The sequence below is a fragment of the Camelina sativa genome, chromosome 12, assembly GCF_000633955.1.
Source record: "Camelina sativa cultivar DH55 chromosome 12, Cs, whole genome shotgun sequence".
NCBI classification, from domain to species: Eukaryota; Viridiplantae; Streptophyta; class Magnoliopsida; order Brassicales; family Brassicaceae; genus Camelina; species Camelina sativa.
The window spans coordinates 4,555,935-4,580,936 of NC_025696.1; the positions used below are offsets into that span (position 1 = coordinate 4,555,935).

Consider the following 25,002-nt stretch of genomic DNA (forward strand, 5'->3'; position numbering starts at 1 on the left):
TTTCCCACCTTCCCACTTTTACGCTCCATACACTCTACAGCATCAGTAATCATTAAAACAAAAATTTATTAAAAATATTCAAAACATCAATCTTGTTGGGACAAAGAAAATTCTCTAAAACTTCAATCTTTGTGAGACAGAGAGAGTATATCATAAGCATGATTATTGTGTGTCGTATTTCTCCGTCTTTATTAAAATAATAATATCATAAGCTTTGTGTGTCGTATTACCGACGTGGCGTGGGATGTTTATCCTACTTTATTCTACAACCGACCACAATATTACTCCAAACTCTTTTACAAACTTTTTAAACGTTTATATGGTTAGGGATGGTTGAAGGATTAATTTCACTGATTTTACACTTGGTTGAAGGATTAATTTCACTGATTTTACTATAAAATGGCGCTCTAAGTCTAATTGTTGAAGCCATCCTTTCTTAATTCCTTCCCATCTCTGCCTTCTTGAATTTTCCAATCAGCAACAACAATGACGAGCCATCTTCAAGAGCCCTTAACCACTTACCCTAAACCAGGTCTAACCAAAGAACAAGTTGACGAAGAATTGATGAGCTTGCAAGCGTTCAGGATCACCAACTCGTTGGCTTTTCCCATGGTTTTCAAAGCTGCCTTGGAGCTTGGCGTCTTTGACACGGTCGCTGCGGTAGGCAAAGACGCATGGCTCTCCTCTTCCGAGATAGCTTTTGCTCTCCCTACCAAGCTCATCAACCCAGAGGCACCAATCTTGCTAGACCTGATGTTACGGTTACTTGTCAGCCACTCGATCTTCAAGTGTCGTGTAGTTGACGATCGAACCGGAATGACCCAAAAGGGTATATGCAGCCGAACCCGTTTGCAAGTTTTTCTTAAACCGCGGTGATGACTCGGGTTCGCTCATGACCCAATTCATGCTGCTCCAGAGCGAAGTCTTTTTCAAAACTTGGTACGTACCTCATTATTTGCAAATTAACCAGATTATACTAGTTGATGGCATCAATTGTATAAAACCAATATACGGTTTAAAAGTACCCCGTACACGTACCTTTGATGAACAATTGAAGATTTGTTACAGGACACATCTGAAGGATGTGATACAAGAAGGAAAAGATGCATTCAGTTCTGCTCATGGCATGGGACTCTACGAATACATTAGGACGGACAAACAATTCGCTGGTATGTTTAAACATGCAATGTCAGAATCTTCTACCATGATCATGAAAAAGTTTTTAGAAGTTTACAAAGGATTCAAAGATGTAAAGACTTTAGTTGATATTGGAGGAGGACTTGGCACCATACTAAATCTCGTCACTCGCAAGTACCCTGAAATTAAGGGCATCAATTTCGATTTAGCTGCAGTTATAGCCACTGCTCCTGTTTATCCAGGTACATGTCATTTGATGGACAAGCAGAAAACTGAATAGTGTTTTCCATAACCTTTTTTTTGTATTGATCTAATTTAATTTAGTCCTACTAAAATCTGTTATAGGAGTGGAGCATGTATCCGGAGATATGTTTATAGAAGTTCCAAAAGGAGATGCAATCTTCTTGAGAGTAAGTTATATATATACACTATATTTGAATGAAAAAGGTTAATTAATAAATTATATATTTACAAACTAATTAAGATATCGATAAAATGTTTGTAGCGGATGTTACGTGACTGGAGCGACAAAGACTGTGTAAAGATACTAAGAAACTGTTGGAAGAGTCTGCCGGAAAAGGGAAAAGTGATAATAGTTGACACGGTTGCACCATCAGAACCAAAGAGTGGCGAGGACAATTTCTCTAGCATTGTTTTCGGTATGGACATGGTGATGTTAACACAATGTTCGGGTGGTGAAATGAGGTCATCTTCTCAATTTGAAGCTTTAGCCTCTGCTTCGGGTTTTCATAAATGCGAAATAACTGGTCTCGCTTATACGTATTCTGTTATCGAATTCCACAAATAGATTCAGAGTTTACCAAAAAAAAACAATAATTGATTTCAGTGGGAGGAGATTATGAACTCAATAAAGTTTTTACTTGATAGTTTTTAATAATAAAAAAATGTTTGTAATAAAGATTTGTGGTGATATTGGTGTTTGTTTTTTCTTTCAAGATTGTGTTGTCGTTTAGTGTCAACAAAAATGTAATAATTCTGATAATTTTAAAAGATGTTTGTAGTATATGGCAGTGTAATACAGTAGTTGGGACATTGTAGTACTTGATGCTCCCATTTAATAATTGGAGTGAGTTTACCTTGGCTGCAAATGGATGCACAAAATTAAAAAAAAATGGGTTGAATAAAATTGGGTTGAATAATATTCAACTCATTCATTTCCAAAATAGTGGTTAAACAAGTTGAAGATTTTTGCTGTAGGATTAGTTTATTTTTTCAACTTTTTGAGTTGAACGGGCTGAATAATTTTTTCCAACCTCTTCAACTTTTAAAACGCAAATGGTGAAAATTGGTTGAATAATTTTTTTCAACCTGTTCAATCTCTTCAACCTTGCAACCATTTGCAGCCGTTATCTTGCCTAATAAAATATAACTTCGATATAGGAATTAGTGGTTCGCCTCCAACAGAAAAAAGAAAAAAAAAAAGAAAAATCGGAACCTCACCGATGACAAATTTTTATGTATTAATGTGGCTAAGGCTAACAAGTCGCGGAATATTAACTGAGTGAGAGATTCTCTCAGTATATTGATTTGATCCCAGTCCAAAGATTTGATTGAGGTCTCAGCGCCATCGTTGGCGGCAAAGATGTTGTTATCACCGACTCATTCCATCCGGTTCCCATCTCCGATATGGCGCTAGACGAAATTGGATCAACAGAAATGTTGTTGTTTTTTTTGTTTTTGTTTTTTTTTTTTTTTTGAATAAAATGTAAAATTTATTCGAAAAAACTTTGTTACATCAAGTGCAGTGTTTGTTGAAAGTAAATGAAATACATATTACATACTAAAGTTTTTGCTTAAGGAGAGGAGTATCTTGAGGCAAGCCATGTCACCAGGCAGTCCCGAAATCGCCCATCTCCTTGTTCTTGGATAGAAAGTAACCGGTTTCTGATTTGGAGGTCAAGTCTTCGGATAAGCTAGGCAGAAGGGATCGCGGGTGTCCCATTTCGTCGATTGTTGCGTTCCATCCAAAATGAGTGGACTGTTAGCTGAAAACTATACCGTAGAAGAAAAAATTTGTCCTGACCCAGTGATGTATTCGTGAGCAGCGGGATGAGATGAGTCCATGAGTTTGTATAGCGCATCCGTAGCAAATTTGAGCTGAGCCCCGACCAAACCTCCTGCGAGTAGTGACAGGTAAAGAACAAGTGGTCCCTAGTTTCCATGGTATGATTGCAAAAGATGCACTGTGTTTGAGCCCCCACATTCCATCTCTGCATTCCAAAACGATGTGTAAATGAGGGATAATGCCACCAATAACCAGTAGAAATCTGGAATCCTTCACAAAGTTAACCATAAACCAAAACCTACGATTTACCTAATGAAAACCACCCATCATCGTACATGTTTATTGATTTGTTGTATTCTCGAGATTTCTTCACAAAACGAAAATTTAAATTTTTTAAAAAATCATGCCATATATTCGGCAACTTGCACCAAAATATTTCTTTCTTATCCATTTAATGATTAATCCTTATTTGTCTTTTTGCCCTTACCTTGGCTTAATTTGACCTATTTTTACCTTGGCGTAATTACGCCATTAGCAGAAAGGGTCGTTAATAATTAGTAATTTACTTCTTAACTAAAGAAAAAAAAAACTTCTTCGGATCAAACACCCTTTGATAAAAGTCTTATCCATTCCTAAATATGAGTTTAAAATATTTCCAAGATGTGCATTACTTTACGAATCATGCCGCCGATTGAACGAATTTGATTTTTTGAGAGACGAATTCTTCGGTTTCTTCTCAACACGAAGCCCTTTGATCTCCGACTAGTTCCTACCGTCGTGTTACGCTCCGCAACTCTACGCTTGGGCCAGGGCTGGCTCAAAAATTTATTGGGCCTGGTGCTAAAATACGAGTGAGAATCGCAATTTCTCTGTTTTTCCAATTATCTACTTTGATTTATATTTTTTTTTTTCAAATTTCATGAGCTGTTTGATCTTATGACTCCAACTTGTTCGACGCTTGATTTGTTGTCTAGCCAGTTTTCTTCCCCAAATCTTCACAAAAGACTATCGAGCGTAACGAAAGATGATGCTGATGCTTCTTGCAACAATGCAACCACACGATGAGCCCTTCATTGTTTCTTGTTAGTTATAAATGTAAAATTATTATGTATTCCGCGTTTGCGTTAGTAGAGTATAACACTACTAAATATTAATAGCTGGACATATATAAAACAAACGAAAAACCTGAACATAATAAACATACACAAATGCTTGAAACTTTCAATACCTTAAGTGTATTATGTATATATCTATAAAAATCAGCGTTTTGTTACTACAAAGCATTATTGATAGATCATAGATGATGCCTAACTACTAACTATATTAAGATGTCGCCCAATACCTGAAAGTGTTAACATAAACATACACGAATGCTTGAAGCAACCAATACCTAAAAGTGTTATATAATAAACACCTGTGTGTTTTTTCTTTTTTGAAAAATAAACATCCGTGTTTTGTTATTACAATTGCACCGACAGCATTGCTTGTTCAAAAATCTAGTGTCAATACGAATCAGTGATACCTAATTAACTACGACCATATTAAGATGCCGGGCAACATAATCATACACAGCCAGTGGCGAACCCAAGGAAAAAAATTTGCCCAGGTCAATAATTAAATAAAGAGACTATTGGTATAGTATAGGAATATTGAACCTAGGTTTGGGGTGTCAAAATACTAAAGAAAACCAACTTTGCTACAAGAATTTCAGTACTTCATAAGCAAAAAAGAATTATTTCAATATTTCACCAGGTCACTTGATCTCCTAACCACAATGTAGGTCCGCCCTTGTACACAGCCCCAGCTCAATACTATTTAGAGCCCTAGGGCAAAAAAAGGTTTTGAACCCTTTAAGCTATATATACACTGAATATTTAGTATATTTGAACCTATCCATACTTTTAAAAACTTGTTTGAACTCTCTTAAAAATTATGTCTACAAAATAGACCCTAATATACATTTAATGTTAAAAATTTGGAATTTTAAAAAAAACTAGAACCTTAAACACAAGAAAATTTTGAAATTATCGATGGTCCCATGGGCCACTGCCCCTCTGCCCTCCCCACTTGAGCCGGATTCATACACAAATACTTGAAACAACCAATACCTAAACGTGTTATAAAATTAGTATTTTAATTTATGTTATTACAACTGCACCAACAATATTGTGTGCCCAAAAAGTTAGTGTCAAAATGAATCACTGATAGATGATACCTAACTACTAAGTACTAACTATATTAAATATTTTAATTTATGTTATTAATTACAACTGCACCAAGAACATTGTGTGCCCAAAAATTTAGAATCAAAATGAATCACTGATAGATGATACCTAACTACTAACTATATTAAGCCCAACCTATGTTACTAAACATAGTACAACTATGTACATTTAAATTTATTAATTTACAACTATGTACATATTCCAACGTGGTTTCAACATGTGCATCTTTTCCCGGCGAGCCAAAACCGACATAGAAGATTGTTGTCAATAGTAGCAAATTAATGGAACTCAGAAGTCTGAATCCATGGATTTCCATGAAAATGTTCCCTGAGGAACAATGACCTTTGACCAGGAGCTAGAAACTCTTTCTCCTACAAACCAAGATATTTTACTTTTAAGTCATGCTAGAAGAAAAAAAACTGGACAGAGATGTTACATATTACAGACAAAATCTCAGCATATAAAAACATACCAGACAACGTTTCTGTTCCTGTATACATCTATGGAGAATGTGTTCAACAACCACGAGTACCTATGGCATATTAGCAACTTGAAGCTTACCTTAATTTTTCAGCTTCATTCTCCTTCCACATAATAAGGGTACTTCTTAAATAGTTAAAAGTCTACAGTGAAACAATCATACATGTTAAAATTACAGTCTCAGACACAATTTACTTTGGTGCAGAACTTAAGCGCAGGACTTGCATCTTTCTTCCAAATGAGTTCCAACACAAAGGACTCTCCTATCTTTACGCTATGAAGTTCACAGAATCCTTTCCAGTCTCTTCCTAGTCTCAATCTTCCATTTTCGTGGTCTTTTACAAGACGCACCATCCGATGTACTCCGTCTTGACCCAACAGAGTTATTTTCCCTGGCTTCTTGATGCCATTCACCCGCGTGAAATGAAGCGGAAGTCTCTGCACAAAAGAATTGATTAAGGCAAAATGATTGACCAGTACACATCTCAAACAACCAATGATGTAATAGATAACGCGAGATTTACCAGTTTATTGGTTCTATAAGAGTACGGAGAAATCGTTAATGTCAAAAATCGGCTTTGACTTGATGAAGATGAAGCTCCTGATCTTGAGCAATACTTCCATTTCTCTATATTCGAACATTCATGTAAGCTGATTTTGTCTTCAATGCTCTCCACTTCACTATCCTCCTTAAAATTGATGTTGTCTCTGCCCTTATGTTTAGTGTTCTTCTTAACTTCACTTTCCTCGGTTTCGCTACTCTCTTCTCCGCTGCTAGGATCTGTGGAGAGGGAATCTACATCGGTACCTTCTGAACACTCTACTACCCTTGTGTCACGCTTTGTTTCTGCAGGGCACAAACAGAGAACAGGTTTTGCCCCGGTTCTAACCAGTTTAAACCTGAAGGAATCTCTAGCTTTTAACCCGTTTCCTTGACAGAAACTTCTCCAACCTCGTGACATAACAACCGTGTTGTTTGACTTATGGTGTCTCAAAACTAAATTCCATGTTCTACCATATTCATTCTTCAGAACCATCTCATCGCAACAATCTTTATCTAAACCATTTGAGCTCACAAACCCTTTTGGAAGATACTGCAACATCAGATCAAACACCACAAGTCATACAAACAAAAGAGTTACAGTCAAATCATCTTTGCGATAGAAGTTTGCACTCACCAGCGCATCATGATTAAAACTCGAAGGCGTGAGAGATCCCGCAAAATATGAACAATTTGACGAGGACTCTGCGTCTGGTTTACATCCTGCTTGGCACAAACGGATCACAGGCGTTCCTGAATTTTTGACAAGTTTGAAAGTATAGCCACCTCGGTTCATTCCATTGGCATTGCAGAAGCTTCTCCAGCCGTGTCTGAGATAAGTTTTGATGCCGGATTTGTCGTGATCTAAGCTTAAGTTCCATGATCTTCCCATTTCGTTAAGAAGAACAACCTTACCACATGCTTTGGTCCAACCATTTGACCTCACAAAACTAAGTGGAACATACTGCAAAGCCGTCACAATTTGACAAACATGAGTTTACTCTAAATTAACCTCTCAGGCTAACTAATTCAAACTCTGTAAGTATAAGATTTTTGCTTAGAGAAATTTAACAAACCACTTTATCTTCCTGGAGGTTTGAGACTGAGACATTAGCTACAAAACAAGAATGCTCTGATGAAGAATCATCTTCTCTCCTTGGATTCTTCTTCACTCTCTTCTTCATTGGTCTGATTTCTGAAGCCAAAACAATTAATAAATTTCCAAATTGGCTTCTTTCTCCAGATGTTGAGTACATTTCAAAGAAAAAGATAGAAACTTTACCAATGTTATCCTGATGAATATCACAATCATCATCAATGCTATGAGATGATGATGTATATTCAATCTCACAGCAATTGAGTCCCAATGCAGTGACATGAAACACAAAATCTCCTTCGTGTCTGAAAACAATGACATCACCAATACGAAAATCATGTGCTGTGACAAATTCTTTCCAACCGTCAGTTGTGAGTCTCCGGCCATCTTCAATTTTCACTTCCCAGATTGTATCTGAAACTTCCGTTCTCAATTTCACAGTCTCGTGTTCGTTTCTTCCTTGGAGGTGCTTCAAAAAGAAGGTTACAGGAATGTTCTGCAACAAAAAAAATACAAACAAAAACATTAAACAAAACCATCTCTCTTAGATCTCAATCGTAGAAGAGAGACAGAGACAACAGTACTAGATAGGAGTCGAAGCCGGGAAGTAGAGCCTGGAAGAAATGTGGGTTTTTTGGAGATTGAAGACCTGAATCCGCCATTGTTACAGTTTAATCACTTGACCAGAAAATTTGAGGATTTTGCATTGATCCAAAAAAAACCCTAAACCTCTTCTGCTACGAAATTGGTTTAAGCTTTGTCAGATACGGTCACTTTTTTCATAATGATAGGCGAAAAAATACAAACAGCTTCAGAAAAGTTTCGATAAAAAGAGTGACTTCGTAAACCTCGTCTGATATGACTTCACTCAATGATACAAGTACAACAACTTAAAACAACAATTAAAACATTAACTATCAGATTTAGAGAGACATTAGTTAATTATACTACTCTGTTTTACCCAAAAGATCTTCAGACATAGATGTAGGAGCTAGAAATTTGCCACACTACGTAAGAGGTATTGAATAAGAGATAACAACACAAACGTTAAGGGAAGAATGGAGGCGAGACCGAAATCTCTTTCCTTAACTCTTTGAAACCCCCGCAGTGCGACGGGATTAATGGTTACAAGAGTCCCAGGATACAACCATACACAACCGGGTTTGCTAATCACTCAAACACCGGCTCTATACGAACTTCACTTCTACGATACTCTCGAAACTTACTTTTTGAGAGAGAGATTGCTGGATGTTTCTGTTCTAAGTCTTTTTTTATCTTCTCGATCGGTGATCGGCTTCAATGAGACTTGAACTTGTGTTTATATAGAGGTCTTGGATGACTTGGGTTTGAAATAGATTCTCCACAACCTTACCTAGTCCATCGCAAATCTAGGAGGTGGGCGACGTGAAGAAGCGACGATCTCTCAAAGAAATCCAACTCTCCACAACTCTCCACTTGATCACGAAAACAAAGAGACCAAGTCTCACGGATCGTGAAACAGAGTTTTGACTCTATCCAATCTGACCCACTTCTCTTGGAGCTCCATCTTAAGCAAGGCCAAACCATTAAGGCCTAATTTCTCATTCACACAATCCAATTTTATTAAGCCCACTAAGCTTAAATAAATTAAGGTCCAACAATAGATTGGTTCCTCCTTAACCTTGGACCAAAACTTAAGTAGAGGAGTTTTGTTTTCCCAAAGTAGCTTCAGCTCAAAAGGCTTGCCTATCTTCAGTACATCGTTTAGCTCTACAGAAAAGTTTCCATCCTTTTCCCAGTCCTCTTCTTCCATAGTTTGGTCCATCTCGAACCAACTTGATTAAACGCTTTACACCATGTTTATCCTCCAGAATTATCTTCGTGTGATTGTTATTAATGCCGTTAATCTTTGTGAACTCTACCGGAAGACTCTGCACATGACAAATCTGTTTTGTCCTGGTGATGATGGTGAAGCTACCCCCCATCTACGACGACGCTTCGTCAGTATAAAGTTAATAAGATAATGAATATCCGGTGAGATGAGAAGTTACATAACAGCTTTTTCAATTCCTAATTCCAAAAGTCATTTATTATTTTATTTCCAAAGTAACTGGCGCTGGCCACCTAAAATCAGAACCTGTTGGGTTTATCATTGCTTGCTAGATGGAAATATACTTCGACCATGCTTTGATCATTGTGGTTGTTCAATCTTACAGTATCCAAGTTAATCAGAACTCATAAGGATGAATACTTACCTTATTATCACGACTTGGAGACTTACAAGAATGGAGGATAAGTGATGTAGAAAACCCAAACACCACTAGAGACACAAGTCAAGAAAACAAACAACAATGGAATATACATGTAATGTAATTGATGACTAGGAAGGCAACTGAGTTTTGATTTTAACTGAAACACAACAGATAATCAGGGATCTGACACGCATTGGCCGTCCTTAGTAGGCAAAGATGATGAAGACTTCCTGTTTCCTATTCCTCCCTTGTCGCAGGATCCATTCCAGTCGAAGGGCTATCAGCAAAATATTCTGGATGCTTCACATTCACACCATACTGCCAAACCAAGTTTACTCATATAAGTTAGCTGTTAAGATGGGATGGTAAAAGTTTACCTATCTACCTACACTACTGCAATGCACAATATTAGAACCACTTAGGCATGTTTCTATGCATTTTATGATGATTCCGTGATACTGAATTATTTTCATGCCATTTGTAGTTAGAGGAATAGTCAATGCCTCATTTACAGCTTAAGTAACTAAAAAAGAGGCCTCTACATTTTCTCCTCATACTTTGGAGGTCGAAAGTCAGCACCGCTGGAAGCATGAAATTAGAGGAAGAAGCATTTACCTCACGCAAAGCTTTTGAGAGATCTTCCATAGTCAATATTAAACGCTTATCCTGTTTTAAGAAAATATTATATTCATGACATAATCCAAAACAAAAAGACAATTCATATTTGTTGCAGAGGAAAACAAAACGAAAGGGCGCCAGATATTACCTTTTGCTGTTTTTTGTCTTTCACAAATGGTGCTGGTCTAGCCTTGCAGTGCCTGTAAATTATTCACAATTTGTATTATTCAGGAGCTTATATCAATGCTTTAAGATTTTGGGAAAATGTAGCTTACACATCTTTTCATCTCATTTACTAAGAATAAGCAGCTTCTCTTTGTCAATTACAAGTAAAATATGAAAAAGGGCATGGAAATTTGTGGGGAAGGGAATGAAAACTTACTGAAGGGCGTCGCTGGCAACATCTGCAACAAACTTTTGTGTAGCCACAGCAACTAGCCTTATTCTGTCAAATAAGTACACAAAATATCAGAACAAACAGGCAAGAATATACACAGGAAAAGATTATGACAAGAGTACAAAACTCAAAAAAACTTCAAAATTTTAATGTTAAGCACTCAATTCGAAGGAAAGAGAAGAATTCACACATTATTCTAAGCATACAATCTGAAGTTTACATTCAAATTGCCAACCTTCTGCAGTGCTAGTCCAACATGAACTTCTATATCATACCATTTCAAAGGAATGCAAACAAGGTAAAACCTAAATCTACCATGAGAGAGTATGATACCCCAACCACAAGAGTGCTGAACCATAAAAGTAGTAACATATGACAAACCTAGGACATCTTACTTGATTTAAACCAAGACATCTGATCTAAATGCTGGTAAAACATTCTAAAGCCCAACAATGATTCCATTAAAAGTAACTAATCTGCTCTTTTATAGTAATAAGCACATATAACTTCATGGAAATACCTACAATCGTACGTCGGGGCACTGAAACCCACTCTTAGCCAAGTAGTGCTCCACTAAATCATCAGGAATCTGCAGGGGGAAAAAAAACAAATCCAGAAGTCAATCAATAACCAGGGTTCAATCATTGTACAGCAGTGAAAAAGATTCTAAAATAGTACAAAGAGAAGTATACAGTAGGAGTATAGTCCATCAGAGAAGCAAGGAACTCTGTAAGAGCAGCATCATCTTCATGCTTTGCCTCTCCAGATTGTTGGCCGTGATTCATCTCTCCCACCTTCAACTTAACAAAACAAAAAAACAAAAACGAATTCAGATATGGGAAATCAACATTAGTGTAGAAACCATCAAATTAGAAACTTTTGAGGAATCCAGCTCAATTTACTAATTCCAGAATTCTTCTTCTGAAATTATAGTTGCTAAGAGATGAGCTATTCCGGATCATTGTGTTGCAAAAATCAAACTTGAACGACTTGAAGCAGAGCTAATAAGAAGACTATTGAACAACAAACGAAAAAATAATCGATACCAGCCAACAGTAAACCTAAATTCTAACGGAGGAGACAAAATTGAACGGGAAATCGAATACAGAAAACTCGGAATGCGAACCTAAACGAAGCCGTGACGTGACAAAAAGCAGAGAATTGAGCTGAGGCGAGGGAGCTCAAAGCTAAAAATGAAGAAGATTCAACGGATTTTGGCGGGGGAGAAGAAAGGATCGGAGAGTCGTCGACTAGTGAGTGAGTCCCTCCGTTGAAACCCTACTAATATTCTCCTCCGACTCGAAGCCATCTCTCCGTCGGTTAGATTAAATTTAACAGTTGATGTGAATCTTGAGATGGACCTAATGGGCCTTTATTATTATATTAGGCCCAAATATATTTTGCTGATAATTAAAATTTACATATTATTATGTTCCCCGGAGGATAACAAATTGTTATTAACCTTCTTTTCTTTTTTTAATCTTCCATCAAATTATTTATGGTTATTAGTTATTACAATTTAAAGAACAAGAAACAAAATATCTAAAGAATATCCAACAACAACAAAAAAGATCCCAAATTGTGACTTATATAGTGTTCTTGAAACTGCATTGTATATAGTGACCCTTTTTTTGGTTTTGGATGGGAGACAAAGAATATGACAATGAAAGCACTCCAATCAATCCACCATCTCTAGACGGAATATATAAAGAAAGAAATGACCTACAAAAGCAGTTTTTGTTTTCTCCTTTGTCAACTCAGTCTTATTAGATTGAAAGAAAAAAAAGTAAGTATATAGAAAAAGACTTAAGGGTAGTTAAGTTTTTATTCTACGAGAGGAAGCAGGTGGTAAATTCAGTGAAGGATTAGACTAATTCTCTCAAAGAAAAAGATTAGATATGATTGTGATACTTTATTTCAAGGGATTCGATTTGTTTGTTTTTTTGGGTTAATGGTGGATTCCATTTGTTTGGTTACTATATATCTACTATAAGACGAAAATACTAGCTAATATATTATGAAACCGTGTTAGTATGCCAAAACGTTATCCCTAATGTAAACTAGAAATGATAGATAGTGAATTGTATCAGTGTTTTTGTTACGTCATGATTCGGATAAAAATTCGATATTTATGCATGTGTTTTGGCTTCTTTACGTTAGAAACACAAAACTATTGTTTCTCATATATATATGTCTCTTCGTGTATAAGTTATTTTTATTTGAAGGACACTGTATATATATATATATATATATATATATATATGTGTGTGTATGTGTGTGTGTTATGTATCTACAATAAAATCATTTTAGAAGTTCTATAAAAATAGCCTTATAAAAACCAAAATAAGAGACAGTTTTTGTAAGAAGCCAAGCCAGGTTACATAATTATATATCTTTTGTAATAAAAGGGGCAAACTAGAATCTGATGTAAACAGTCGATTTCTTGGGTAGTTGTATTTGTGTCTTTGGTCGCGTTGGTTTCTTGCTCTCCTCTCCGTCGGTGTGCTTCCGGTTTTGGCGTCGGTGTGAGGTCTATCCGGCCTAATTGGTGCTTCCGACTCTTAATGTTCTCGAGAGAAGCTTTGCGAGAGTCTCTCGTGCCTTTGTACAATTATAGTGTTTAAGTTTTCATTCTATCCAAAGCATTTGTACTTCCATAGATTTTTGCTTATGCATATGCTTCCTATCAGTTTCCCCGATCCTTTGGGGCTTAGCTTCCCTCTTTTGGACTAATGACTTTGGGGACATTCAGTAGTCTTCCAGCTCTTGTAATTTCAACTTGTATCCTTCTTTGAGTTCATTAATAAAATTCAGATGACAAAAAAAAAAAAAAAAATCTCATGTAAACTACATCCAAGTCTCATTGTCATGAAAAAAGGTATGATTTAATTTGACGATTTAAAAAAGGACGGTTCCTCACGTATAAGAATATTGTAGACTAGGCTCAAACGAGCTATATGGATTAATCTCAACTTTCTCTTTAATTTTTATTATCCTTAATAAATTTGTATTCTACACTTCAGTTTCACTTTGGAATTTTCAATCTAAGAATGATTGTTTAAACTCAAATCATATTAAGAAGAGCCGGAGAGGCAAAACATGGTGGCCTATCAAATCGGTTATTTCAAAAGAGGCGAATTAGCATTGCTAATGAAGCAATGTTCTTATGATCTAAATAGAATATCCACTATTGTGAATGTGATCATGACCATACTTTAAATTCCTCATTGTGTTCCTACTTCCTACTATCCTTTATTATTGTTTATCAACAGACAAATAAATAAATAGAATTTAAATGGTAGAACTGTAGAAGATAAATGTTGTATGTAAATTTTGCAAATAAATCGTGTCTACATACTATACATTTTTGGTATATGTAAAAAAGACTATATAAATGGTTTGTAGATGAAATTTATTAATTTAAACATATACATATATACGTTTTTTTTTTTTTAAGTTCAGACTTCATATATATATCACACTAAGATCAAATGAAGTAATCTTAGCATAATAGTAGCTAAGCTAAAAGTCGTGACTCATGAGTTGTAGTAGGGTTAATTACTACTTTTTCTTTAGATTTCATCATTTTTATAATTAGACTTTAGAAAATTTGTGGTGCATAGTTTAAAAAATTTGTAGTGCATAGTTCATTATCTAGAAGAAGAGAAGTTTGTACGTCACCACACCCCAAAAACTCAAGTTGGGATTATATTCTTTTGCTTATTTAAATAATTAAGTATGGTTTTTACCCCCATCTAGTTTAATATAATATTTTTTGTCGCTAATCCTCATCAATTAACTAACTTTATACTAATAAAGTTGGAATATAAACAGCAATACTATAATCGTGATATATTTATGTGGATGTAATCTGACATGAGCTTCATTTGGTGATTGGTCGACTCTCGCCAACAATTTCTATTATAGTTGAAATGTATTAAATCATTTAAAAAACTGAATGAAAGTTACTTATAAGAAAGAACTGGCCGTTCAAGTACAAAAGTGGAATCCGATTATCCACCGAAATTGCAATTAAATATTGGAGATTTGTTTTACGAAAAAAGCTTTTGGCATGCTATATTTTTATATTAGACAAAATAATATGCATAGGAATAAAGTTTGTGGAGTATTTCATATCCAAGTGGCCTTGCCTCATACGAAAAACTTGCCCTCTAGGTAAAGCAAAACAACGAGCGAAATGGATATTGCTTAAATAATAACAGAGTTTACATGTTTCGAATTTTTATACGTCTTTAGTTTTTAATAATCTTGTTCTAATTAAGATGCTCTTTAGCGATCATCGAATGTACTTTGTGTATTAGTGAACTCATAATTTTGATATGATAAATATATATCACACCCTTCAACTGATTAGCTTCAATCACCACGGCCTAACATCTTTCGATTCCTTTCCTAACTTACATGTCCATATTCGTCTTGCGGCCAGTTCAATAATTAAATCAAAATTCCACCATCGTCTAAGAATTTGTAAACATAATAACTTCTTCAGTTCTTCCTACCATTTGGGTTTTTGAACGTTTCATGAGAGTAGCGGACGATAAGTACAAAACGACGAGCGGTGATTGTCCGTGCAGAACAAAACGTACCCTCTACTGCTAAAAGGTGTGCAAGTGCAAGTGGAAGCTGACGAAACGTGGGACACAACGAAATTATACAATCCTAATATTTTCGATCATGTTAATAGTGATTAATGGAATTAATGCCAGTGAACAGTACTATGGCTATGGTCTTCTTATCCCTTCGTGCTTTTTATTGTTTATTTTTTCGTAATTTTTTTTTTTTTTAATTCTGTTTGGTGATAAAGTATGTAGCAGGTACTCATATTTAATTTTCTTGCTTTGTTTTATGATTCTTTGTGTTAAGTTTTTATAATAAAGTTACTGACTTGAACGTAAAAAAACTATTCAAAAAATTATATCGACGAAATATTGCGGTGATATTCCAAAGCGAATATACCAACATCAACGATATTTCTTTAGTATACGTTATCTGAACAAGTTATGTTTATAAAATTGTTAGATTCTTAATCTATAATCTTTCCAAAAAACAAAGCATAAAAGAAAAATTTGTGGCAGAAACAAGTAATGTGGGAAAGTATGTGAGATGAATATAAAGCAGAAATTAGTTAAAGAAAAACTTAGGAAAAAAGGGAACCAAACCACGTTTTTCAAATTACCGTGGATATTGGACAATTCTCTAGTAAAAAAAAAAAAAAAAAAAAAAAAAAAAAAAAAAGACTAATCCAACTATAATAAACATAGTAGAGCTGTAGAGCTACAGCTATATTGAATCAGACATCAAATAAGTCATTTGAATAACACATGTCAATCTTTACGATCAAAAACTATCATATGGATTGGTGTTTCGCCACATAAACAACATGAGATTTTAAATAATCTTATCCATATCCCATAATGCAAAATTAAAAATATGGAATCATAACATAGCCTGGCTAGAGACTAGAGAGCAAGAAAAGAAGAGAGAGACTAAATATGTACTGCATGTCAAATCAAAGCACCAAAGCCAATTGAAATTTTTTGGAAATAATGAAGAAAAAGAAAATGAGATTGTTGGCCCTTTAACCCACAAGCTCTCCCTCAAATCACCTTTGTTCGCTATTATTTATTGTGCAAGCATTGTCATATTCCACTATATACCTCAAATCCAATATGCTCTTTCACTATGTCCTGATTAGCTACATTATACTAATATATAAAATAAATATATCAAAATGTCTACGTGAACAGATGGATAATCACATCGATGCCTGCCTTCACCATCTGTACGGACTACGTATATCTCAACTCCCAAAGAATGAAAAATAAAAAAGTGGTTAAGTGTCCACATATATGTTGATGATACATATGAAACGGATTATTATATATTTAATCATAACAAGAGATTTAATCAATTTCACTTGTCTGCTATAATATATATTTTTAAAATTATTATATATTTTTATAATCAAGTAAATACGTTATATTTTTGTATTACAAATTATAAATACGTTGGTTATCATTAGGGACTTAGGTTAAATAAATTAAAGAAGAAGTTAATTCCACTAAATTCCATGAATTTAATAAGATCGTCACTTTCTTTGTCCCCAAGTTGTTCATACCTATAAATACGTCTCCTTACCTTCTCCTCTGTTTCATACTCATCTTTCCATTTTACACAAAACCCAAAAGAGAAACAAAAGATACTGCACAACTACAAGAAGAACAACAACAACAACAACAACAAAAATGAGACCATTGAGCGTTCATTCGAGGTTGGAAGGTGTGGCAACGCACCCCACGTCGGCTACATCAGCCTCCGTGAATCACCACGGAATGGTGCCGCAATCACCGTGGCACTCGCCGATTCCTTACCTATTCGGCGGCTTAGCGGCGATGCTTGGGCTAATAGCCTTTGCGCTTCTCATCCTCGCTTGCTCTTACTGGCGCCTGTCTTCCTCGGGGGAAGAAGATGGTCAGAACGTCGACGAAGAGAAAGAGAGCCGCTCTGGGGATAAGGCGGCGAACGGAGCTTACGAGGAGAAGGTTCTTGTCATAATGGCCGGAGAAGACTTGCCTAGGTTTATAGCGACGCCAGCTATGAAAACGTGTACGTGTGGTGGTCACGAGGGTGAAATGGTCATTTCCAAAGAGGGTAGTGTTGTGACCGACGAGGAAGAGAAGATGAGAGAAGGCGAAGAGAAAGTGAAAGATACCGGAGAAACCACTACTACTACTCCAAGTCACTAAGCTTCTTTTTTTTTTGGTTATATTTAATTTTTCTTTTTTCTTTTTTGAGAGTTTTCTGAAGAATTTGTCTTTCTCATAAGCCATGATTCCTAGAAAATGTAAATTTTACTAGAGAGCAAAATTTTGGGTTTTTTACTTGTTCTGTAGTGTTTTATCGTTTGCTATATTAAATCCTTTTTGTTCCAAATTCTGTAGTTTGAGGAAATATTATTTAGTCACTTGACCCACAAAAAAGATTGTAAAATGCGGTTTCATACGTGTACATGCGTGTACATCCACCATATAAACAATTTAGGATTCGAGTGTTCAAAAAAAATCATTACAAGTTACAACATCAAAATATTTTAAGAAACCACTTTTAATATTTTTCAGTGGAACAGTCACAAAGGTTGCTTTTTGTATACCTTGCATGTACTTCAAACTGTTGGCTGTCAAAAACAAGAGAGTAACTTCAATCTGTTGACAGCGGAGTTGTTTGTCTGGTCCATATGCCAGTTTTCATTTTCTTCCCCGCTTTTAATTTTGGCAAGATTTATTTCCTCATTTGGGGATTCATGTTAATCTTCAATTTAAAACTTATAAACATTCGCTGTACATATTTATTTACTAGCAGTTTTAGAAGAAAAATATAAGAAACAAAAGTTGATTACGTAACTACATAATCTCTATCCATCATAATAACACTTAATTGAAATTAAATCTGCTGAATTCTTACATGATTGTGTAACTACTAGCTATGCCAATTCCGATTTTCACCCATCTATTGACTTGCAGTTCCGTTTATATCAAAGTTATCTTACTCTTATGATCGTGTAGTAAAACACTCGTTAATACAACTAGCTAGCTCACTAATTATATAAGTCAGTAATATTTTGTAGGCTTTTTAGTTTTTTTTTTACATATAGAATACTTAGGTTTATGAACAAAAATGTACATCAGTGGCAACATCTATTGTTACACATGAAAATAAATCATACATGTTCAGCTGTAAAATAAATCATACATAGACTTGTTTCACATGAATATATTGATATATATCGACCGTTCCCCAGAAATTTAAGCCTAAAGGTTGACTACAAAATCTTAAGAAACTAACCAAAAAATATATATATCAAGTCAACTGTTATTCTCCAATTCTTTTCAGCAAATTGATATCCTCCGTTTCTTTTCGACAAATTAATATTCTCTCCATTAATAAGAACAACAATTAGCAAATACAGTATTACAAAGAAAGAAAAAGAAAAAGCAATTAGCAGCAAATCGTTTTGCTTAAGCGTATCTAGTTTTAAGATATTCTGTGTTTGTGTGCGTGAAAGAGTTAACATAAAGGGACACGTTTCAGATAGTGGATGGGTTGAGCACTTGAGTTTATAATAAGTACTATAAAAACAAAAAAGAATTGGATTCTATTTTGACATTTTTTACACCCTTGAGTAGTTGAGCTGTCGTCCTTCGCAGCGCCGAGTAGCCGCGTCCGCGTCTACTACATAAACTTCCAAACAATTCTGTCTTTTTTTATTACATTCTTTTTCATAAGTTTCCGTAAAATTTTACAGTATATTATTCTAGACTGAGTTATTGAAGATATTATTCAAATTATCTTCTACAATTCTATTTTCTGAAAATTTTATGAACTTTGTATATAAATAGTGTGACATCATGATCAAATCTAATAAAAACATTGTTTTTTCATTACATCTCTTTCCGACTATATTAAATACCTTTAATTATACAAAAACTCTTCCATGTGGTTGTGGACTAGTTAAACAGATAATGGCCATCATTATAATCTTGGCCACTAGCAAAATTTACATAATAAATACTAGTATAGTTTATGAGGATTAGTCAAGTTATGTGGGACTTTTCCAGTGAAAAAGCTAAGTGGGGAAGTCAAATTGCACAAGAAATCAAATTACTCACGATCTCCAAATAATAATTAAAAAAAAACATTATGCGATTTTCTTTTAGGTGAAATCAGTAAAACCCATATCCATATACTGGGCTCAGATGATAAATTTTGGCCCATATTCGAACCCGCTAGCTGATTCAGAGGGTTTAAGAAATTGCTAAATCTCGGAACGGTTGATTCTCTCGTCTTCTTCCTTCCACTGCTCTTCTTCTTCTCTGTGAAGAGAGAGAGAGCTCGATGGTCCAAGAGACGAATCTCTCTTAGATCGTATGATCTGATTCCGATCAGAAGAACAAGAATATGGGAATCGTGTTCACGAGATTGTTCTCATCCGTGTTTGGAAACAAAGAAGCTCGTATCCTCGTCCTCGGTCTCGACAATGCTGGAAAAACCACTATCCTCTGTAAAAACCATTCTCTCTGAATCTAAACTCACTTCTGAGCATATAGATGATTTTAACTGGCTAGGGCTTTTGATTCGGACGTTTTTTTGTGTTGAGTTTCATATTTTGTTTGTTTGTTGGTCTCTGTGTGTTTTCCAGATCGGCTTCAAATGGGGGAAGTGGTCTCCACGATTCCGAGTATGTATTTTCTCATGATTTTATCCTCAATTGATGAAACTTTTGTTCGCAGCTGATTTGATTTGTCATGTTTGTTAATTTTTGCTTTTGTTCTGATTTGCAGCAATTGGATTTAACGTTGAGACTGTGCAGTACAACAATATCAAGTTTCAGGTTTGGGATTTAGGTACGTTTCCATTATGTGTGTTTAGGTATGAATATGTTTTTAAGCTTCTAATTTGAGTTGCCTCAGAACAGTATATACGAAGAAGGGAGACATATTGTATATGCATTAGATTGATCTTGATCAAAAGCGTGTTCTTATGGATCCAGTTTGTCTTCTTTAGTGTTGACTAGTCTAGTAGTAGGTTTTAAGGGCAAGTGATTGATTAATCACATGATAGCAGATCTAACTCTAGTGACACTGTGAGAAACTAGAACATTTGTATATGGAAAGATGGTAACACGATGTCCATGATTTTCATGCTCTATATTATCATCTTTCATGCCATGAATAGCTGTGACATTAACATATGAATTAGAAGAGTTTTCTATTGCTTCGATGGAGAAGGGATTAACTAAAATTTTCATTGTGAGCAGGTGGACAAACGAGCATTAGGCCATATTGGAGATGCTATTTCCCAAATACACAAGCAGTGATATATGTTGTTGATTCAAGTGATACAGATAGAATCGGAGTGGCGAAAGAGGAGTTCCATGCAATTTTGGAGGTAAACAACTGCTTAAAGTTTCATCTTTCAATTTAATTGGTTTAAAACTCTCTTGATAGATGAGGGGAAAGCTTTCACGGTGGTAGCTTTACTGGGAATACAATACTAATTCTGTTTAGAAACTGTTCTAGACGCTATAAATGTTGATACGCAATGTTCTTTGAGCGTCAGTAAGCCTTGTGGTAGATGTCACCAAACTCTAGATCTTCCCGGGTTAGTACCTGAGGGGAAAAGCCAAAGCCGGTGTAGTCATAGTTAGACCTTCATGGGAAGGAACTGGTGATCATGACTTGCTACACAGTTTTTTTTTGTGTTTCATTTCAGAACTGCTCTTGTGGAAGTTTTGATTTTTGCCTTTAGAGAATGCTTTTATCACTGAGACTTAACTCGTGTTTTGGAACCCTATTTACAGGAAGAGGAATTGAAAGGTGCAATGGTTCTTATATTTGCAAACAAGCAGGTTAGTATTATCTATGTCTAGCTGTTTACCTCACCGCCAAGTTCTAATAAATTCACACACCAAGGCCACTGTTCAATCTGAACCTCATAGAGAGAATCCGCACCACATGTGTTTGGTTTTGCACATTTTTAATGACAGTTCTGGTTATGTTATATAACAGGATCTACCAGGTGCTCTCGATGATGCAGCTGTGACAGAGGCCTTGGAGTTGCACAAGATAAAGAGCCGTCAATGGGCAATCTTCAAAACTTGTGCTGTAAAAGGCGAAGGACTTTTCGAGGGCTTAGACTGGTAAGTACACGAGAAATAATAGTCACAGAAAGTTTTTTGTTTAGCAAAGCTCTCATATATGCTTCTTCTTCCCCCCTTCAGGTTGAGTAATACCTTGAAATCAGGGAGTGGCTAACATCATCTCTCACCACGCAAAGTAGCAGTGTGTAATCATCTTCCTTAGTGCTAGTTTTGTATTCTTGGTGCAAAGAGTTGATAGCTTATCAATTATAGACACTATCTAGCTCAATACCGACCTTGTGAGCATTTTTAACTCGATATACACAAACCCATAAGGATTACAAAAGTACTACACCTTATTTCGTATTGTTCTGCTTTCATTCTCAAAACTTGAGTGCTCTTTCACTCTTTTCACTCAAAACTTGAGTGCTCTTTCACTCAGAATCGGAGGTTGTATCATTCCCTAGCTAATACCTCGTTTTCCCGTAGACAAATTGTTTTTTTTCTTTCACATTGGTGTACTCTCTGGACGTACGTATTGGTCTCTTGAGATTTTAGAAGCTAGAATGATCATATTCAATTGTACAAGTTATTGTATTCATCACCTATATCATTAGCTTAATCTAAAACTTAAAATCATAATCCGATTTTTGTTAATTTTCTATTTTTCAGTTTTGGGCCTTGAGGGATTAGATTAGCCCAGTTGATTATCTTAGATACTAGTGTATTTTCTGTATAATATTTTTTAAAAAAATTCCATGTGTCAGATTATTGTTGGCCAAATGACTTGTGTATAAGATAAAAGATTAGTGATTTTTTAAATTAAAATATCAAAGTAAATTTTATGTGGCACATTTCTATTGGTCAAGTATAAAGGATTTATTTACTAATATGCCATCGTCTTCAATGTTTAAGAACTTTGGTATCGAGAGAGACAGAGACTTGTGCCTCAGAGCTTGTTTATCGGTCAGTTTTTAGAGGGGTTCATAGTTTTTTATAAGAAAAAAATAAATCAAAACTAAAAAGAAAAGGTAAGGGAGGTTGTTATATAGTAACCCGATTTTGTTGTAAGAGACTCATACGTGTTGTTTTTCTGTTGGACGATAGAATAATACAAAAGATAAAAAAAATTGGCGAAGCTCGATTTCTTTTTTCTCTGGCAATCGAATTCCCGAAACAACAAAGGGATTTGGAATTGAAGGATCTAGAATCAGAGGAAGGGTTTGGAATCAAAGGATCTGAAATCACAAGGTAAGTCTGTCAGTGGAGGTTTCAGAGCACAACACCACATCGCTGCCACATCGACGGAGATGTCATCGCTGTAAGTTTTTTCTCTAATCCTTCTCATGTGTTCGCTTTTTCTTTTTCCGCCTTATGTTTCCGAAGTCGAAGAACCATCTCTTGTAGGCAAAATGGAATCACGAACTGTTTGGGGAAATTTATAACTGTTTTCGTTTTACCAATTTCTGAAATCGGATTTGCTTTCTCAAAGATTAGCCAATTTTTGGATTCGAGAGAACTTTGAATCGATCTTTAGAACTTTTGTTACCATGGTTTTAGTTTGATAGCTTTGTGTACTCTAAAACTCTGTGGTTTTGATGTATAGGGATGTGAAAGAGAGGTTAAGGAGGCCACAGATTCTGGCGCTGAGGATCGTAAGAAAGAGTGCTTAATGCGATTGTCCTGGGCTCTTGTTCATTCCCGTCAACCCGAAGATGTGCAACGCGGAATTGCCATGCTTGAAGGTAGTAATGCTCCCTATCTTTATTTTGTGAAAACCATGATTGGTTTGGCTGGAAACTTTATCAACTTTATCAACCATGATTGGTTTTGACTTGTTATTGTTCTCTTTTGGTTTCTTTGATAGTTTCCCTCTTAGATGGGTCATCACTAATGGTGTGGGTCTTGCATCTTTGATAGTTTCTTTGATAGTTTCCCTCTTTTGGTTTCTTTGATAGTTTCGCAATAATGATGATGTCTGGTGAGGCTGTCAAGTACAAGAGTTCCATGGACGCCTTGGCCAGAACCTCAAGAATGAAGGAGCCAAGTTATTCTTCAAGGGAGCTGTTGCAGGTGCTGGTGTGCTTTCCGGTTACGATTATAATTGCAGGTGCTGGTGTGCTTTCTGCCTTCTTCCTCCTTAATCGATTATAATTGCAGTTTAAGATCCGTATGAAACTGAGACGTTTATGATATTACGAGAAATGATGTTGCAGAGAGAATCAAGTCCAGCTTTTATTTTGGTGAGAGGAATGCAAGCTTGTGAATCGAAATATACAAAACTGTCATCAGATTTGCAAAGGAGTTGTCTCTGAATTTTTCGCAGAGGATTTACAAAGTATTGTCTATTGCAAATAAAACACTGAGCTCACTTGTAGGGATGTAATTGCAGAGGATTTGAAGAAAGGTATCAACACATTCACTAACAAAATACGTCATTTGCAGAGAGCTATTTCTGAACTTTTTGTAGGGAGAACCAAGCATTTGTGGTAACGTCATCAACATGCATTATAGAATATGTTTTTCTTTGGATATCAAATCACTTTTCTCATTGAAACCTATTTGTTATTGGATTTCTCTTGTAAAAATGTATCCAAAATCTGTGTTTTGATTTTCTATTAGAAAAAGTTATACTTTGAATAACAGTTGCTTTTATATGATTTTGACAAATTATTAATTGAATAACAAGATATTGTGAGTGATTTTAAATAATTTTATAGAAATTCCAAATTAAATAACATTGGATTTGGGAAGTGATTTTAAAATCATAAGTTGAATATTTGGGCAAAATTTGGAGCTAATCAGTATTAAAATTAATCATTCTTTCCATTTATAAATTGCACTTCTGTTGTAATATGTATTAATGTTTTTATTATGTTTTGTATGGTTGAAAATTAATAAAAATATAATATTTTCTAATTTTATAAAATCTTAAATGTTTACACATTTATACGACTTCTATTCTATTTAAATTTTTTAAATTTTAAAAAACAATATTTTAAAAAATAAGAGACCCAAAATAAGAATCTACCAATAAAAGAGAAAATTTTATCTAAGAGATCATGGATTCTTATATTCCAAACAGTACACAATTAATTCATAAAAAATTTAAGAACTCCCCTTCTAAGGCCATCCGCAATGGGGGAACACTTGGTGTGTTCTTAGCCTATTAAAATTATAAATATAATGAATAGTGGCATAAGAACATGTTGTCCAGTTCTTGATGTAGAACTGATCTAGGCTCAGTTCTAAGCTGACGTGGCAAGCTGTGATTGAATACAAATTTTTGCAAACAATTTTTCACAAATTAAACGAGGATTTGATTTAAACTATATATTAATTAAATAAAATGTTTGTTTGTTTTAAGTAAGTAATATGTTTGTTTGTTTTTTTTAATCTTTAATGTTTTTTTTGTTTCATAAAAATTTGGTATTGTATTTTGAATTTTAGTACAAGTTTTATAAGTTTGCAATTTAAATATTATTTTTACAGTTTTTATAAATGTAATATGTTTAAGAATATTATATTATTAAATCTTATGATCTTAAACATGTTCTCCCAATAATTAACTTTTTAACAAAAGATCTTAACTAC

The 25,002-nt window shown here is 35.0% G+C and overlaps 4 protein-coding genes, 1 long non-coding RNA gene and 1 pseudogene across 7 annotated transcripts; 4 read left to right on the top strand and 2 right to left on the bottom strand.

The window, feature by feature from the left end:
• On the top strand, positions 450 to 14,369 carry LOC104730127 (annotated as a pseudogene).
• On the bottom strand, positions 5,946 to 9,039 carry LOC104730126 (B3 domain-containing protein REM17-like). 2 transcript variants are annotated; one of them, XM_010449234.2, is made up of 7 exons: positions 8,732 to 9,039; positions 8,090 to 8,239; positions 7,692 to 8,001; positions 7,486 to 7,604; positions 7,047 to 7,373; positions 6,393 to 6,962; positions 5,946 to 6,306 (listed from the first exon to the last, which is right to left on the bottom strand). In XM_010449234.2, exons 2-7 carry the CDS (start codon positions 8,165 to 8,167, stop codon positions 6,049 to 6,051), a joined length of 1,662 nt encoding a protein of 553 aa, XP_010447536.1. In that variant the 5' UTR covers positions 8,168 to 8,239; positions 8,732 to 9,039; the 3' UTR covers positions 5,946 to 6,048. The 2 variants fall into 2 exon arrangements, with proteins under 2 accessions (XP_010447536.1, XP_019089532.1); XM_019233987.1 differs by having other exon boundaries at positions 8,090 to 9,039.
• LOC104730125 (transcription initiation factor TFIID subunit 10) lies at positions 9,655 to 12,063 on the bottom strand. Of its 2 annotated transcripts, none has more exons than XM_010449233.2 (7): positions 11,878 to 12,063; positions 11,444 to 11,545; positions 11,276 to 11,340; positions 10,737 to 10,799; positions 10,503 to 10,554; positions 10,352 to 10,402; positions 9,655 to 10,054 (listed from the first exon to the last, which is right to left on the bottom strand). In XM_010449233.2, exons 2-7 carry the CDS (start codon positions 11,534 to 11,536, stop codon positions 9,974 to 9,976), a joined length of 405 nt encoding a protein of 134 aa, XP_010447535.1. In that variant the 5' UTR covers positions 11,537 to 11,545; positions 11,878 to 12,063; the 3' UTR covers positions 9,655 to 9,973. The 2 variants fall into 2 exon arrangements, with proteins under 2 accessions (XP_010447535.1, XP_010447534.1); XM_010449232.2 differs by having other exon boundaries at positions 9,709 to 10,054; positions 11,444 to 11,551.
• On the top strand, positions 16,869 to 17,705 carry LOC104730129 (protein GLUTAMINE DUMPER 1-like). Its single transcript, XM_010449235.2, has one exon. It carries the CDS (start codon positions 17,018 to 17,020, stop codon positions 17,516 to 17,518), a length of 501 nt encoding a protein of 166 aa, XP_010447537.1. The 5' UTR covers positions 16,869 to 17,017; the 3' UTR covers positions 17,519 to 17,705.
• Positions 19,617 to 21,852, top strand: LOC104730130 (ADP-ribosylation factor 1-like). Its single transcript, XM_010449236.2, has 7 exons — positions 19,617 to 19,830; positions 19,969 to 20,007; positions 20,111 to 20,173; positions 20,587 to 20,717; positions 21,130 to 21,177; positions 21,338 to 21,468; positions 21,550 to 21,852. Exons 1-7 carry the CDS (start codon positions 19,728 to 19,730, stop codon positions 21,581 to 21,583), a joined length of 549 nt encoding a protein of 182 aa, XP_010447538.1. The 5' UTR covers positions 19,617 to 19,727; the 3' UTR covers positions 21,584 to 21,852.
• LOC104730131 lies at positions 22,350 to 24,068 on the top strand. The gene is made up of 4 exons (XR_758382.2): positions 22,350 to 22,729; positions 23,015 to 23,153; positions 23,367 to 23,518; positions 23,625 to 24,068. It is a non-coding gene; the product is annotated as an uncharacterized LOC104730131 (long non-coding RNA).

What these genes read in the sequence shown, in the direction of transcription:
- LOC104730125 (XM_010449233.2), bottom strand. Translation starts at nt 11,536, where the DNA reads ATGAATCACGGCCAACAATCTGGAGAGGCAAAGCATGAAGATGATGCT. An exon ending in AAGACAAAAAACAGCAAAAG is followed by an intron (nt 10,403 to 10,502) that starts GTAATATCTGGC and finishes TTCTTAAAACAG; the next exon opens with GATAAGCGTTTAATATTGAC. An exon ending in TCTCAAAAGCTTTGCGTGAG is followed by an intron (nt 10,055 to 10,351) that starts GTAAATGCTTCT and finishes TTGGTTTGGCAG; the next exon opens with TATGGTGTGAATGTGAAGCA.
- LOC104730130 (XM_010449236.2), top strand. Translation starts at nt 19,728, where the DNA reads ATGGGAATCGTGTTCACGAGATTGTTCTCATCCGTGTTTGGAAACAAA. An exon ending in TGGAAAAACCACTATCCTCT is followed by an intron (nt 19,831 to 19,968) that starts GTAAAAACCATT and finishes TGTGTTTTCCAG; the next exon opens with ATCGGCTTCAAATGGGGGAA. An exon ending in TTATATTTGCAAACAAGCAG is followed by an intron (nt 21,178 to 21,337) that starts GTTAGTATTATC and finishes GTTATATAACAG; the next exon opens with GATCTACCAGGTGCTCTCGA.
- LOC104730126 (XM_010449234.2), bottom strand. Translation starts at nt 8,167, where the DNA reads ATGGCGGATTCAGGTCTTCAATCTCCAAAAAACCCACATTTCTTCCAG. An exon ending in CCGGCTTCGACTCCTATCTA is followed by an intron (nt 8,002 to 8,089) that starts GTACTGTTGTCT and finishes TTTTTGTTGCAG; the next exon opens with AACATTCCTGTAACCTTCTT. An exon ending in TATTCATCAGGATAACATTG is followed by an intron (nt 7,605 to 7,691) that starts GTAAAGTTTCTA and finishes TTTTGGCTTCAG; the next exon opens with AAATCAGACCAATGAAGAAG.
- LOC104730129 (XM_010449235.2), top strand. Translation starts at nt 17,018, where the DNA reads ATGAGACCATTGAGCGTTCATTCGAGGTTGGAAGGTGTGGCAACGCAC.